Raw genomic sequence first — 15,054 nt, 5'->3', positions numbered from 1 at the left:
GCTGTCAATCACTACACGAGCCAGGCTGGGGCAGAACCTCATGGGCGGGACGGGCAAACTGTTGGCTAACTTTGCTAACTAGCAAGGATAAAATGGACAGGAAGAAAAAACAAAAAAAAATTGACGGACCTATTTGGTGCCGTCACCACCCCAGCAGCAGGTGCTGCTGCACCGGGAGACAAGTGAGGAGGCGCTCGACAGCTGGACAGCCGCATTGAAAACAGCAAAAAGTTGCATTTGTCTGGTGGCACAAGAGGCAGAGGCTCACTTGTAACTTTACTCTCCAAATCACAGTCAACTCAGTGATAGATGTAATTCACCATCTGATTCAAGAAAACATCTCCAGTGAAATCAAGAAAGCAAGAATGTTTTCAGTTCAACTGGACACAACGCAGGACATCACCTCTCAGGATCAATGCTCTATAATTGTGAGGTATGTTACTGATGTTGTTCATGAAAGGCTTGTTGCAGTGCTGAAGTGCAGTTCATCCCCTGGACAGGCCTTTGTCGACATGCTGTCAGAAGTTCTGGACAAAACGGGCCTCAGCAAGACTATGTGCATTGGAAATGTGACTGATGGGGCATCAAACATGCAAGGCCAATACAAAGGATTCTCCTCACTGTTGTCTGCACAATCCCCAAACCATTTGGTGCTACGCACATGTACTAAATCTGGTGCTTGCAAACACAACCCAGACTGTTGTTGAGAGTGGGTCCCTGTTTGCGCTCCTCAGTAGCATTGCGGTATTCATCAAAGAGTCATATCAAAGGATGAATGTGTAGGAAGAGTCAGGCCGAAACAAAAGACGAAGATGCCTTGCTCCTATTGGTGAGATACGCTGGCAGGCCAAGCATGACGCCCTGAAGAAGGTGTTTGGCTTTTTTGGAAAGCCGGAAGATGGGCTGTATGTTGATGTGCTGTTGACATTATCAGCTATACAGAAACAGGCAACAGTGAAACCATCTGTCCATGTCATGGCCAGAGGATATGCAGAGGCATTGCTCAAGTATGAGACGATCTTGACGGCTCAAGTCTTCCTCCACATATTTGAACGTACCTCTCCATTGTCTAAATACCTCCAGATGGCAGGATTGGACATCCTCACTGCTCACAGAATGGTTGCATCAACACAGGATACACTGAAAAGCTTAGGAAGAGATTTTGAATCTGTAAAAAAAGCTGCAGACACATTCGTCAACTGGACAAACACAGAAATCCAAGAGAGAGACGACACAGACGTTGAAGTGGAGGCCACACTGCCACAAAAGAGGAGGAGGATGAAGGAAGTCTTGCATGGAGAGATGGCTCAGGATGAGATCCTGGATGATGCAGAAAAAGCCTTTGAGGTGAATGTGCATAAACCCTCCTAAGCACCCTCATATCTGACAAATTGGAGGCTTTTATGTTGATGGCCCCAGAGAAAGATCTCATGGCCTTGGACTCTGACTCGTTGATAGACAGACTTGCAGAGAAGAGTGATGAGGCACTGATGAGGCAAGAAATACTTAATATTATTTTTATTATCACACATTGTCATTGTTAATCATTAATAATCATTGTGGATGTAGTAATTAATTATTTGTCAATTTAATGGTTCTTTTCAGAAGTTTTATTGTGCTTATGTGTTGATCAGTAATGGTGTGATCATGTACACTAAATTATCAATTAATCTCCATTACAGGTTACTTTGACATATTTGAGGAGTCGTTCTCCCACTGTTCTATATGTGGACTTGCTCTCTCATTTGGGACCACTGTTAGAATTTGGTAAGTTTATCATGTATTATTTAATGTTGTATAAATTCATACCATAATTATAATAATTAATGGTTTAAAAAAGTTTTAAAAGAAACACACATCCAAAAAGTTTTCAACTCTAGGTGTAGAACAGAGGAAAACATTTTCTTTATTTTTCAGACTTAATAATGTATCCATGTCCCTCTCTGGTTGACCACTTGACATATGAGAGACTGAGGAGTTGTTCCCCCTTCGTCCATGTTCGAGGACTTGCTCTCTCTCTGCCTCCACCACTTTTTGGCCACTGAGACATCTCTGATTTGATGAGTGTGTCATGTATCTTATAATGTTATATGAACTCATACTTGATTTGTGATGATGAGAGACTTAATAATGTATCCATGTCTCTTTAAGGCTGACCACCCTATATATGAGAGCCTAAGGAGTTGTTTTCCCTCTGTCCCCTTTTGAGGACCTGCTTTCTCTCCTCCATCATTCACTGGGCCACTTTTTGGTTCCTGAGCTTATTTCATATCGTCAGAGGAATGCAATATGTGTATGTGTAAAGGTTTATGTGAAGAAACATGCTATATGTGTGATAAAATGACAATTGGTAATTCATAAACATCTCTTTATATTCTCTACTACCATCATCACCTGTCAAACAGGTTTCCTGACCTGCTAGAAGTTCTTCTATGGTGCTTAAATCATCCATCATATCTGAGACCTTTGCCTTGACTTTGTGAGTTTATTATGCAACTTGTTTTAGTCTCAGATTGAAACAAAAGGTTTCATCTTGATTATTTCCTGATTGAAGGTTTTCATATTGATGATTTTATTTCAAACATCTGCATATCTAGTACAGTTAGTCATTATGCAGCTAGGTCTTAGGGCTCTTTTGAGACTTTTAAGTCATCCTTCATGACAGTTAAATTTGTTCACTAGATGTCGCTACATCACAAAAAGGCTACTTGGCTACATATACTTGCCAATACACACATACTGAGTACAAGTTCTGTTTGCTGTTTCTTGCAGGTCAAGAATTTGGAAAGGAGTGGAGCTGGCTGGCTGCGGATGAGGACGTAGGTTTTAAAGCGTAACTAAGCCCCCAGACCACTCTTTTCTGCTGAACACTGCTGTATTTGGACATGAAGGAGTGTTTTTGATTGATCCAGGTCCCAACATTGACAATTTAGTCTAAAGTATTTTAATTCTATGTTTTGTGGTGAAAAAATGCAGAGCAGCTGCCCTCTACAGTTTGAACACTGGCTATTGTATTTGAATTTACCTAGAAATATGACTCTCCTTTGTAGTTTGCATGAGAGAAGACGCCGTGAGATTGTGGACTTCTACGTGGTGTCCGCTGATAATGTAGTAGGCTGGTCTGGACAGAAAATGCCAGGGCTGAATTTTTGTCCCAGTCCACCCCTGCAACAAGGTGATCTGGAGTGGCTGAGTCAAAGCCCGGACCTCACTCCAGTAGAGAATTTGTGGCTGGACTTGAAAAGGGTGGCCTGACAGAGCTTGAACAGCTATGCCAAGAAGACGGGAGTAAATCTGCAGTGTCCAGATGTGCACGCCTGATTGAGACCTATCCATACAGACTCAGTGCTGTGATTTTAGCCAGAGCTGCATCTATGAAATACTAACTTGAAGGGGGTAAATATTTATGCAGTCACTTATTTAGACTACATATTTTTTGTTAAATTGACATTACTCTGTAGAACTCTGTTTTCAGTTTGACAGTTAAGAGTTTCTGTTTTTTTTTTTTTTTTGGTCAAAAAAGCCAAATTATACTGACTATGAATGATTTATGAAAACAATAAAAGGATACAAAAAAATCCAAGGTGGAAGATACTTTTTTGACACTATATTATTATTATTATTATTATTATTATTATTTTTAAAGGTTTGTTTTTGGCATTTTTGTGCCTTTATTTGATCTAGAAGGATAGTGGATAAAATCGGAAACATGGACAAGAGCGGGGGAGAGACATGCGGTAAAGGGCCTCAGGCCGGATTCGAGCCCGGGCCATCCGCGTGCATGGGGCGTGCCTTAACCACTCGGCCACCTGCGCCCCAGACACTGTATATTAGTTTTACAATGCGGCTAATTAAAGTAGTTAAACAAAAATTATTATTTTGACTTAAAGTAAAAAAATGAAATGTTTTGACAAAAATTGGAAAAGAATATTTTTGAGTTTTTGATGACAGAAATTATGCCTCAGCAAGTAAAAGTAACTAAAATGCAGCTAAAAGTCTAAACAGGTCTAAACAGACACACTGGTGACTAATAAGCTGAACCCCAAGTGCACGCTAACTTGAAAACATTTGTTCGTGAGTTAAGATGTGGCGATTTGAGCTTACCTGCTCACATCCAGCATTAATGCAGAGCTTTCTGAGATCCCCCAGACCAAGTTTTGTGTCATTCATACTTTACAGATACAGGATGATACAAGAGGGCTTGTGTTTTTTTGTTCCCATCATTGGTGAAACCTCAAAACATCTGAACCATCCTGCAATGTTACTCACTTAGGGGATTTTTGCCTCTAATAGGATTCAAACCGCGTGTGTTCAGATGAAATTATTTTCAGCAAGACAGATTCTTATTCATGCACAACTACAACCCAAAATAATGAAAATATTTATTTCTGCAATAGGCCATATTGAGAGGTAGTTTGACAGGTTGTGAAGCCCACAGAGTTCACTCAAAGTTTTACAAGAGGTTCTGTTTCTTTCATTGGTTAAAAAGTTATTTTAACTGCCTGCTATTTTTGCAAAGGAATGTGGGTAATAAAACTATTTATAAACTATCTATTGTACTAATTTCAACTGTAATCCTCAATCACAGTAATGACCTTAGTTTATTTTTTTCTTCCTTCTTTCTGAATAAAAACAGATTCCACTATAAACAGGAATTAAGCTATAATGAACACATTTATTATTTTAGATTATCATAATGCAAAGAAACACATGCTGTTGGCTGAACTCATTATGTTCAATCAGATTTTGGCTTGGAATTTTGGCTGATCTTTTAACAAACTCCAAATGATGGCCAGAGTGGTTTTATTATGCATGCATTTTACACCATCTACAGGGAATCATTGTTGGTACAGGAAAAGCGCCACCTAGCTGCCAAAGCCGTCAGCCAGACAGCATTAATTCCACATAAATCAACTTTATTTTATGCATTCCATGAGTCGCTGAGTCTGCCCTCCTTCACCTCTTCAGAGCTCTTAGTGCATAACTGCATGCATCACATGTGCAGAAGTACTAAAGTGTCACATGCTCACACAGTGTGACTGTGGGTAAAGTCTGGAATTAGCATGACAATCACAGTTTCCATCGAACAAGCCTAAGAATTTAGACAAATCAATACCACCTGGTAACCTGTTACACACTGCACCCTAAAATCTGAGTGTTTGAACTCCGGATCTTAACATGACAAGTTCTCTGCTCAATAGGCCCTTGGAAGGCCAATCTCATTTAAGTCCAGTTAAGTTTCCACTGTGTCCAAGGAGAGACAGCTGGATGTTCAAAGAGAGGAGCCACTGGGCAGTGCTTCATCATGATGCTGTGACAGGAGGTGACAAGCCTGTCGGGACAAAGATAGTAAACTGGTCCGAATATAACAGCGCTAAAGCACCGAAAAGCCTGACATTCTTGCTCACTACAAAAATTACTTCCTGACAGCCTTTCAGTTTGTTCCTTCTGCATCCTCTCCTGTCAAACTTCAACGTCTGCCATTGTTTAGTTTGTTCATTTATGATAAAGTTCCTGCGCTGCATGGTTCTGACTCTGAATTAGTGAATATCAAACTAACCCGTGCTCATCAGCTGTTTTAGAATCAGATTGCGTGTAAAAACAAATGATGAAGATGTAACAGTGAAGTAAAAACCCAGTGAGGGAGAGAAGGAAGCAAAATGGATAAGCTTCTATGAGGACAGACGAGTGGTGCAGGGGTGTGTGAGGGGGGCAAGATAAGCTTATTTAGGGTAGTTTTATTTTAGGGAAAAAGACACCAGTAAAACAGATAGCTAATAAAAAAGAATCAGCGCTATGATAAAAGTCATTAAACCACAGTGATGACCATTTTTAATAAAAGAAAGAGCTGGAACTAAAAAAATTGTCTTCAGGTATAAAAAAAGGGTATTTATATCTCACATTAATATCTCACATTGGGGCATTTATTGTAGTTCTGTGGCTTATTAACATGATATAGATGCTTCCTATTTTTTCCCCCTCATTATTAGTTGTTTAGCTAACAGGGGAGGGGCCTTATGTTGGTCTTTGCCCTGGGCCTCCAAATGCCTTAAACTGGCCCTGCCTCACACCTGCAGCTCTCTCAGACTGCCCTGCCTCATTTTTTTTTAGTATTGGTTTTATATTTCTGCTGTTTTGACAGTATTTATGATCATTAATACATTAAAGCAGTGGCAGCTGGTCAATAGGGGTTGCTAGGGTGATTAAATCAATCAATCAATAATAGTTTTGTGGGTTTAAGCATTTTGCAACATTCAGGTCTGGTATATATATTTTTTACTTAAGCAGTCACTATTTAAGCTGCGAATACTTGAATCTGATGTCTTTTGTAAATGTTTCTATTTAAAAAACATTCAATCAGCTCTTTGACATAATTTTGTCTTGTATTGAGTTTATAATGTGTGATAAGTTAAAAATTTAAGTTGACTTTGATAGGAGTTAGCTACTTGTGGCTGCCGATGACCCTTATTATAGCCATCTTATTTTAATATTTGTTCACCAACCAAAGAAATGCAGATGTAAAAAAAGCGTTTTAATATAACTTAACTGTCGGTGTAGTAACATCTTTTGATATACCTTACATACATAACATATCAAATTGTTGTAGCCCACCCCTGAAGAAAAATGCACCAGCCACCAATGCATTAAAGATCAAAGAAAACACCTATGTTTTTTAAACATGTGATCCGTCTGTGTTGGGCTCGTGATGATAATGCATATTGGCATAATCATCATAAAATACGAGTGTGAGAAAGCATCGGCAGGAAGTGACAGAAGAAAATAGTTAAAACAAGGGCATAGGCAGTTTCAGTTTGTACACAAGACAGCACACCTCAATGAATGAACTTACTGAAGAGATGCAACACCGGCAAACTCCAACTTCTCTCTTCTCTTACACATGCTCCTCCATCAAGCACACCCGATGGTAATAATATACAGATTTAAAAAGAAAAAAACATCAAACATTTGATAGTAAAAGCCTGTCTCCTTTTTGTGGGTAACAGATTTATTGATGTGACTAACAATGAATCTCTACTAATGAGAGTTTACTCTCAAAAAGGGTTTTATTTGGGTTTGTTTTTTTCCAAGTCAGTCTTAAAAAAGCCACAACTGGAGCCACATCACTGATCTTGTGTTAGGACACACATTTTAGATTTCATTTTAAAGGGCCTTTAAAAACTGTTTTGTAGTTTCACAATTTCCTAATACCTTCTGTCAAAGTTTCATGTGGGAATAGATTATCTTAAAAAAACATTTTAGATTTTGTTTAAATTTACAGATAGAATATATTTAAAACGTATCTAATCATATTTTTTGTTGTAAAAGGCAAACATGAATTTGAACTGGTTTCAGAGTTGTGGATTCAATCAAAATAATAAAAAAAAAAAATCAAACATAAAAATTAATGATTTACTTTTTTTTTCTATTTTTGAGAAATAATGCCATGGGGCTTCAGCTCATTCAACGGACACGCCCACACCATCCTGGAGCAGATTTTACTGCCTCATTTTTCATGATTTTGAAGTTTAATTTAATAAACTTAGAGATGTTCCTCTTGACTCAAATCATGAAGAATCATAACACAGTGGCCTGTCCTACAACAAACCTTAAATAAAGATTTTTTATCACTTCACAGAGGCTTTAAAAGTTGTGCTTAATTTGAAATTATTGTCTGATTGTTGCCACTGATGATCAAGAAAACAATTCTGCTTCAGTACTCTGGGATAAAGCTTTGTTTTAAGGACAGTGGTGACCTAGTGATTAGATCACGTGCTCCATGAACATAAGCTGCTGTCTTTGAAGCTGAAGTATGAATCTGATTTATGGTTCCTTTCCTGCATGTCTTCCACTCACCCAATTTCCAACTCTAGCCACTATCCTCTGATATAAAAGCATAAAAGATTGTTTATTCTGTGCTGAATAAGGGTGAATTTAGGTGCAGATAGCTTCTTTCCATGGACAAGGACAACTCTATGTGTGTGTTTGTGTCAGAGAATTATATGTGCATTATAATTTGTGAATCAGATGGTGAGATGGAGCAGATTGCATGAGAAAACGACACACAGGTTTTGAAGCTATGCAGTCACAATTTGCTCATAGTAAATTGTACCCTCAGTTTCACTGTCAAAAGTAATCATAAAAGCATTAGTATCATATTTACAGAATAACATTTTATTTTGTTTGTATTGTTTTCAGCTTCTGTATTTAAAGTTGTACCATATGATTAAGTTGATTATTTACTAATAAATGTTTTTTTTCTGTAAATCAAAAACATGATTACTACAAAACTCTATGAAGATCATTCCATGTTTAAACCACAGGACTGTTTTTCAGCTCCAGCCTAACATCATTTGAGTGGACATCTGGTCCGGGACCCTGGTCAGTTTGATTGTCGGTATGATCATGATTATTTTGTTGTGTGTGGATTTTAAAAATCCATCTGAAACTTTTTAAACTGCCTGTGTGTGGTCGGCCTTAAGGGCAGTTCAGGTAACTGTCACAGCTCAAATCAAGCCGTCTGATAATGCTGACTGTGATTCAGCTTGGTAAGTTGCAGACAGCTGGTGGCAGGACGTTGCAAGCAGATAAATGTTTTGAAAGGCTATAATAACCAACAAGTACTTGTTCAAAGTAAAATGTTTCATTAAGATCATGTCAACTGTGACATGAACAGTATAAGTGTTATAAGAAAGTGGAAGTGTTTAGGAACAACAGCAACTCAGCCATGGAGTGGAAGATTGTACAGCAGAAGCTTCATGGAATAGGTTTCCTTGTCTGAGCACCTGCATGCAAGCCTCACCTCACCAAGTCCAGTGTCAAGGTGAAGTGGTGTAAAGCACAGCAATACTAAGGCGCAGGCATGTTCTGTGGAGTGGCAAATCATGCTTCTCTGTTTGGTGGTCAGATGGGCAAGTATGGGTTTGGCAGATGCCAAGAGAAAGTTACCTGCCTGACTGCACAGTGCCAATTGTAATATTTGATGGAGAAGGGATAATTGCAGGGGCTGTACTTCATTCCATACTTTCTGTTTACTCATGAGGTGACAAAGCCATCAAAGGTACACTGAACAGCAAGGATGGATCGAAAGTAGCAAATGGCAAACATTGTACAGAGAACAACCAGAACATGAGAAAAGCAATCACTGTAAGGATTTCTTATTGGAAATTGAAATGTATACTAAATGTACTAAATGAAATGTATACTAATGCAATAGATCATTAAGATGCATAGATATTTGAAAAATGCAACACTAGTTCAGCTGGAAGGCTGAGGGGGGCCCTGTGTAATTTTATTTCTTGGGTCCCAAAATCCCTAGCCACACCCCTGCTACCATCAACATCAGCAGAAGTCAAGGCAATAAAATACACCTTTCTTAACCTGTCAAAACTAACATGCAAGACAAAGATTCAATTTGCCAGTGAATATCAAGTGTGATATTTGGCAGCCACATATTCAGATAATTTTCAGATGAGTTGGTGGAGAGAAAAACAGAGCAAAAAAGATGGCTATAATCAGGCTTGTACTGATAGGGCCAAACATGACACCAAGCCTTCTTATGTAGCTTGTGAGTACATGATAAAGAAAAACTAATTTGCTAAAACTGTTAGCTAGTCTCTATAAACTGACATGTGTGTCAGCTTTCACTTGTGTCATCAAGGGGCCGAACAGTTCAACAGTGAATGTAACATTCAGTGGCCCTAAAATACAAAATAAGACAGTTGTACTGGTTACCTTGGTAATTCCAAGTGCAGCGATGTTTTGGCTGTAGGAGGTGGTTCCGTTTCCTGTTCCCCACACTGCAGCCAGGATGCAGCCGATGCCCTCCACAGCGATACCTCGGTTTATGGCATGAGTGGGCGGGGGAGGGGCGCCTGATAAGCGAGCACAAGCGTAGTAATCACCGATCGATTCCATAGTTGATGCTAGGACACCTGCCATCATGCCCAACACTGATGAAACGCTTACTGTGGGCACACCCCACTGACCTATGGAAACAGAGAAGGGACATGCCATTCAAAACGCTGCAAACAGAAGATTTTATACACTTAAAGACAGTTTCTGATTTTTTGCAAAATCCCTCAAAATTTGAGTCATGTTGATGTTTTCCCTCCAGCTTGATTGACATACTCTCAACTTTGTCGAGACTGAAAGAATGGCTCCCGGGCTGCCGCCATACCACCCAAAAAGCCAAGGGGGTGTGCATGTTACAATAGCAAGCATTTTTGTTCCCCTAAACCAATGGAAAGATTTATGGACAACATCTGCCTGACCAAAGTTTAATATGACGCCACATCGGCTCTCTCTGTTATACAGACATCTGGACCAATCAAAATATCAAACTCGATTTTTTTTCTTGATATTTTGCAAGATTCTAACTGTGAACTCCCAGCAGACTCGGTGGGAACCAGGTTTTCTTCCAAACAGAATTACTCCCTCAAATAACCAAGAAAGTGAATGTTGGATTCTGGTTCTCTCTTCCTGTTTCAACTTAGGACAGCTCTCCACATGAGTCCTTTGTGTTTCTGGTGCTTGTTACTAACAGCTGAACAACTGTCAAAGATTAAAATTCCTATTTTACACTCTTGAACTCACAGCTTACATTTTCAATAAAGACTGTCTGTTCATACAGATCTGTCAGGAGCAGGAAAATCAAAAGAAATCCAGTCAATCTATCTAACCTATTACTTATTCCCTGTCTGCCTAAGCCCCCCACTCCTCACTCAGCACACAATAACAGCCTTTGTTATAATCTGAAACTTTCCTTATTCAACCTGGACTTCCTCTGTCTCACAATGCAAATCCGCCAATGACTTTCTTGACCTACTACACTGCTTTAATTTCACACAACACATCAACTTCCCCACCCACAGTCACGGACATATACTGGACTTAATTTGCACTACTGGCCTCACTATCCATAATCTCTCAGGTCTCAATCTCCACATCTCTGAACACCTAGCAATAATAATGGACATTGATCTTCCCATCCCCACCCCAAGACAAAAGCATACCATATCCTCCAGAAACATCAATACAGTCCCCCCCCCGCCCTGTCTCCCTACATGTCTAGTCATATCTCTGTGTCCCCTCCCCCCTGTCTGACGACCCCTCTGAACTAGTTTCTTATTACAACAACACACTCACCTCCTGTCTTAATCAACTGGCCCCTCTCAAAACCAAAATTGTCCCCTTCACTCGCTCCGCCCCCTGGTATACCCCCACCCTCCATTCAGTGAAATCTCGCAAACGCCAAGTGGAAAGACTCCGTAGAAAGACTGTTTTAACTGTTCACCTCCAAGCTTACACTGACCATATTCAAGAATACAAGCAAGCCCTCAACCCAGCCTGGTCCACCTACTACTCCCAAATCATCCAATCCGGCTCCTCCAACCCCAAAGCTCTTTTCTCCACCATCAGTAAACTCCTCAAACCCTATGACAATACTTCCTCAACCTTCACGACTGACAAATGCAACTCACTCCTCTCATATTTCCAGACCAAAATTGACAATATTTACAGCAGCTTCACCATCCCCACTTCCCATTCCCTTCCAATTCTCACCTCTGCCTCCCTACCTACAACCCCCTGCATCATCTTTCAACCACTCTCTCAGTTCATTTCTGTATCCTCCTCCGACCTGGCCACCATTACTACTGGCATGAAGAGCTCCACCAGCACCCTTGACCCCATCCCATCAAACCTCCTCAAAAACTGCCTTCCAGCCATCTCTCCCCTCATCATCTCCATCATAAACTCCTCCCTTCGCACTGGTTCTGTTCTCCAATCCCTAAAACTTACAGCTGTTACCCCCATTCTCAAAAAGCCTGGACTCATCCCTTATCACATGTCTAACTTCTGGCCCATCTCCAACCTCCCTGTTCTGTCAAAAATTCTAGAAAGTGTCATCGCCACACAACTCAAGTCCCAACTCTCCCATAACAACCTTTACGAACCTTTCCAATCCGGCTTCCGACCCTAACATAGCACCGAAACAGCACTACTAAAAGTCACCAACGACCCCCTCCTCTCATCAGACTTCGGCCACATCAACATCCTCATCCTCCTGGACCTCTCAGCTGCATTCGACACCATCAACCACTCCATCCTGCTCTCCCGTCTGGAACATTCACTGCACATCACTGGTATGGCACTTTCCTTTCAAACCTCACGGACAGACAACAATTCATCCACATCAACAACTGCTCGTCCTCCACTGCTCCTCTGACATGGCGTCCCCCAAGGTTCGGTGCTTGGTCCTCTCCTATTCATAATCTACCTTAATCCCCCTTGGTCAAATCATTCGCCACCATGGACTCAATTTCCACTGTTATGCTGACGACATCTCCACCACCTCCATCACCATAGACACACTACACACTAACCAACTGCCTCTCTGACATAAAGACCTGAATGAACAACAGCTTCCTTTCTCTAAATTACAATAAATCCGAACTTATGCTCATTGACCCCAAATCCCTCACCAAACCCATCCATAACTTCAGCCTCCAAATCGACACCTTCACCCTGTCCCCGCAATCTTGGTATCATTTTTGACAGTCACCTCTCCTTTGATCAGCACGTCACCCAGCTCACTAAAACTGCCTTCTTCCACCTAAAAAAACATAGCCCGCATCCGTCCGCTACTCTCCTTCCCTGCAGCTGAAACTCTCATCCACGCTTTCATCACATCCCGACTAGACTGCTGCAATAGCATCCTTTATGGCACATCCTCAACAGTCCTCAATAAACATCAATACATCCAGAACTCAGCAGCACGTCTCCTGACCCACACATGCTCCCAGGACCACATCACCCCTGTCCTCCAAGATCTCCACTGGCTCCCTGTCCCCTACCGCATCCAATTCAAAATCCTCCTCCTCACCCATAAAGCCCTGAACCAACAGGCCCCACCCTACCTAACAGATCTCCTGCACCATCACACCCGCTCCCGTAATCTTCGCCCTTCAAACCTCAATCTCCTCTCCCCACCAATAAGAACCAAGCACCGAACCTGGGGGGACAGAGCCTTCTCTATAGCTGCCCCCTCCCTCTTGAACTCACTCCCCAAACACATCCAAGACTGTACGGACTCATCCACATTCAAATCACTGCTCAAAACTCACCTTTTTAAACTGGCTTTTAATGTTTGATTCTGTTGTTGTCCTCTCACATTGATTGCTTGCTTGCTTGTTTTCTCTGTTTGATTGTGATATTGTCCTGTTTTTGGCTTTTCTTTTTGTGTAATGTATTTTATTATTATTGCACAGTGTCTTTGAGTTTTTGAAAAGCGCTTTATAAATAAAATGTATTATTATTATTATTATTATTATTATTATTATTATTATTATTATTATTCTTACAAGTATAAGGTAATTGTTGGTATTTGTAATAAAAATGTTGATTATTACCTCCGCCAAGGAGATTATGTGATCGGCAGGGTTTGTTAGTTTGTTTGTTAGTTTGTTAGCAGCATAACTCAAAAAGTTATGGACAGATTTTGATGAAATTTTCAGGAAATGTCAGAAATGGTAAAAGAAAGAACTGATTAGATTTTGGGAGTGATCCGGATCACCATTTGGATCCAGGATTTTTTTTTTTTAAAGTGTTCTTTACTATTGGGAGATAGGGCTAATGGTGGAGGTCTGCGCTCTCTGAGTGCTTTTCTAGTTGTTTAAGTGTTGATAGCCATGACTATGAATATTCATATAAATTAACAAGGTTATTTATGTAAATTAATAAATAACAGGTCACCGCACTGAAAACAGGGAAAAATCAATCTCATAATTAAGATTTAAATAATAATACAGTTATGAATAAGGGAAGGGGACTAGTCTTTTGGATACTGGCTTCCTGCTGCGCTCCTGTCCGGATGCGTTTCTGACTTCCAAGGAAGAAAAGAAAACTCTTAGTTGGACAGCCGGTTGCTGACTGTGCAAAACTTTTATGAGAAACTGGGAGCCCAGCAACACAGTGGAAGGCTCCTGCTGTGTGGAGGTCTGCTGCTGTGCAGGGTGATGGAAAGGCCATGGAGGAGCTTTTGAAGTCTTGGACCCCCTGCTGTTTCTCCTCAGGTATCCTCCAATTAGAAACTCAGATGTGTCCTTTTCACACCTTGGTGTGAAGTGATGTTAAAGCTATAGGGAAGATGAGTCCCTTGGTTTGAAGAGGTAAGAACCTTTGAAAAAAGTTCCAGGGTGTGACTGGACAAACATTTTGTTTGTGACATTCTTTATGGGCTAACTTGATGACTTAGTGGACACAGCTCCGGTGAGTACACCACCTAATGTGAGTTAGACAGGCAGGTGCAGTCATTACTTTCTAATGGTGGGGCCAGTTGATGAATCCAGCCAATGCTGAAGCCGATCAGAGAAGGACAACAATATCTTTTCCGCCGAGAGAAGTGTCTTTCCAGTCATGGTAATGTAGCTTCTGGATCTTTATCCAAGCCAGTTGCTACACTGGTTGCCATTTTTTAAAAGCTTGGAGTACAACTAAACCACACCCATTTCTATTGTCCTGCTCTCCTCAAATATCTGATTGGTCTTCTAATTTTTCAAACCAGGCATTTGAAACCAACGTTCCATTAGCTTTGCAACATGGATTTGCCTGATAACAACAACTGCAAGCAAGCATTTAAGATATCTCACAATAATTCTTTCAAATCACTGTGGAGGAATTTTGGCCTACTCTTTTTTGCAGAATGGTTTCAATTCAGCTAAATTGGAGGTTTTTTGAGCATAAACTTTGCATGTAAGGTCACGCCACAGCTTCTAAGTTGGATTTAAGTCCAGACTTTGACTAGGCCACTCCAAAACCTTCTTTTCTAAGCCCTTCAGAGGTGAACTTGCTTGTGCATTTTGGATCATTGCCCAACTTCATAACCTGAGTGTGCTTTAGCTTGAAGTCAAGAATCTGATGGCATACCTTCAGAGAGAGTTCAACTTTTGTCTTGTCAGTCCACAAGCCTTGGGGAATATCAAGATGCTTTTTTTTGGCACATGTGAGAAGAGCCTTTCTGTTCCTTTTGGTTGGCATGGTTTTGGTCTCAGAACT

At 40.5% G+C, this 15,054-nt stretch overlaps 1 protein-coding gene across 1 annotated transcript in view; it reads right to left on the bottom strand.

Moving 5' to 3' along the window:
* si:dkey-106n21.1 (solute carrier family 23 member 2) overlaps positions 1 to 15,054 on the bottom strand; it is a 119,710-nt gene that overhangs the window by 19,937 nt on the left and 84,719 nt on the right. The window contains exon 8 of the mRNA XM_041796050.1: positions 9,733 to 9,986. Within this exon, the coding sequence (XP_041651984.1) occupies positions 9,733 to 9,986 (254 nt within the window). The remainder of the gene's footprint in view (positions 1 to 9,732; positions 9,987 to 15,054) is intronic.

The sequence above is a fragment of the Cheilinus undulatus genome, linkage group 9 (genome assembly GCF_018320785.1).
Source record: "Cheilinus undulatus linkage group 9, ASM1832078v1, whole genome shotgun sequence".
NCBI classification, from domain to species: Eukaryota; Metazoa; Chordata; class Actinopteri; order Labriformes; family Labridae; genus Cheilinus; species Cheilinus undulatus.
The sequence above is the reverse complement of the archived record's forward strand: the minus strand, read 5'-3'. Positions and strand labels throughout refer to the sequence as shown.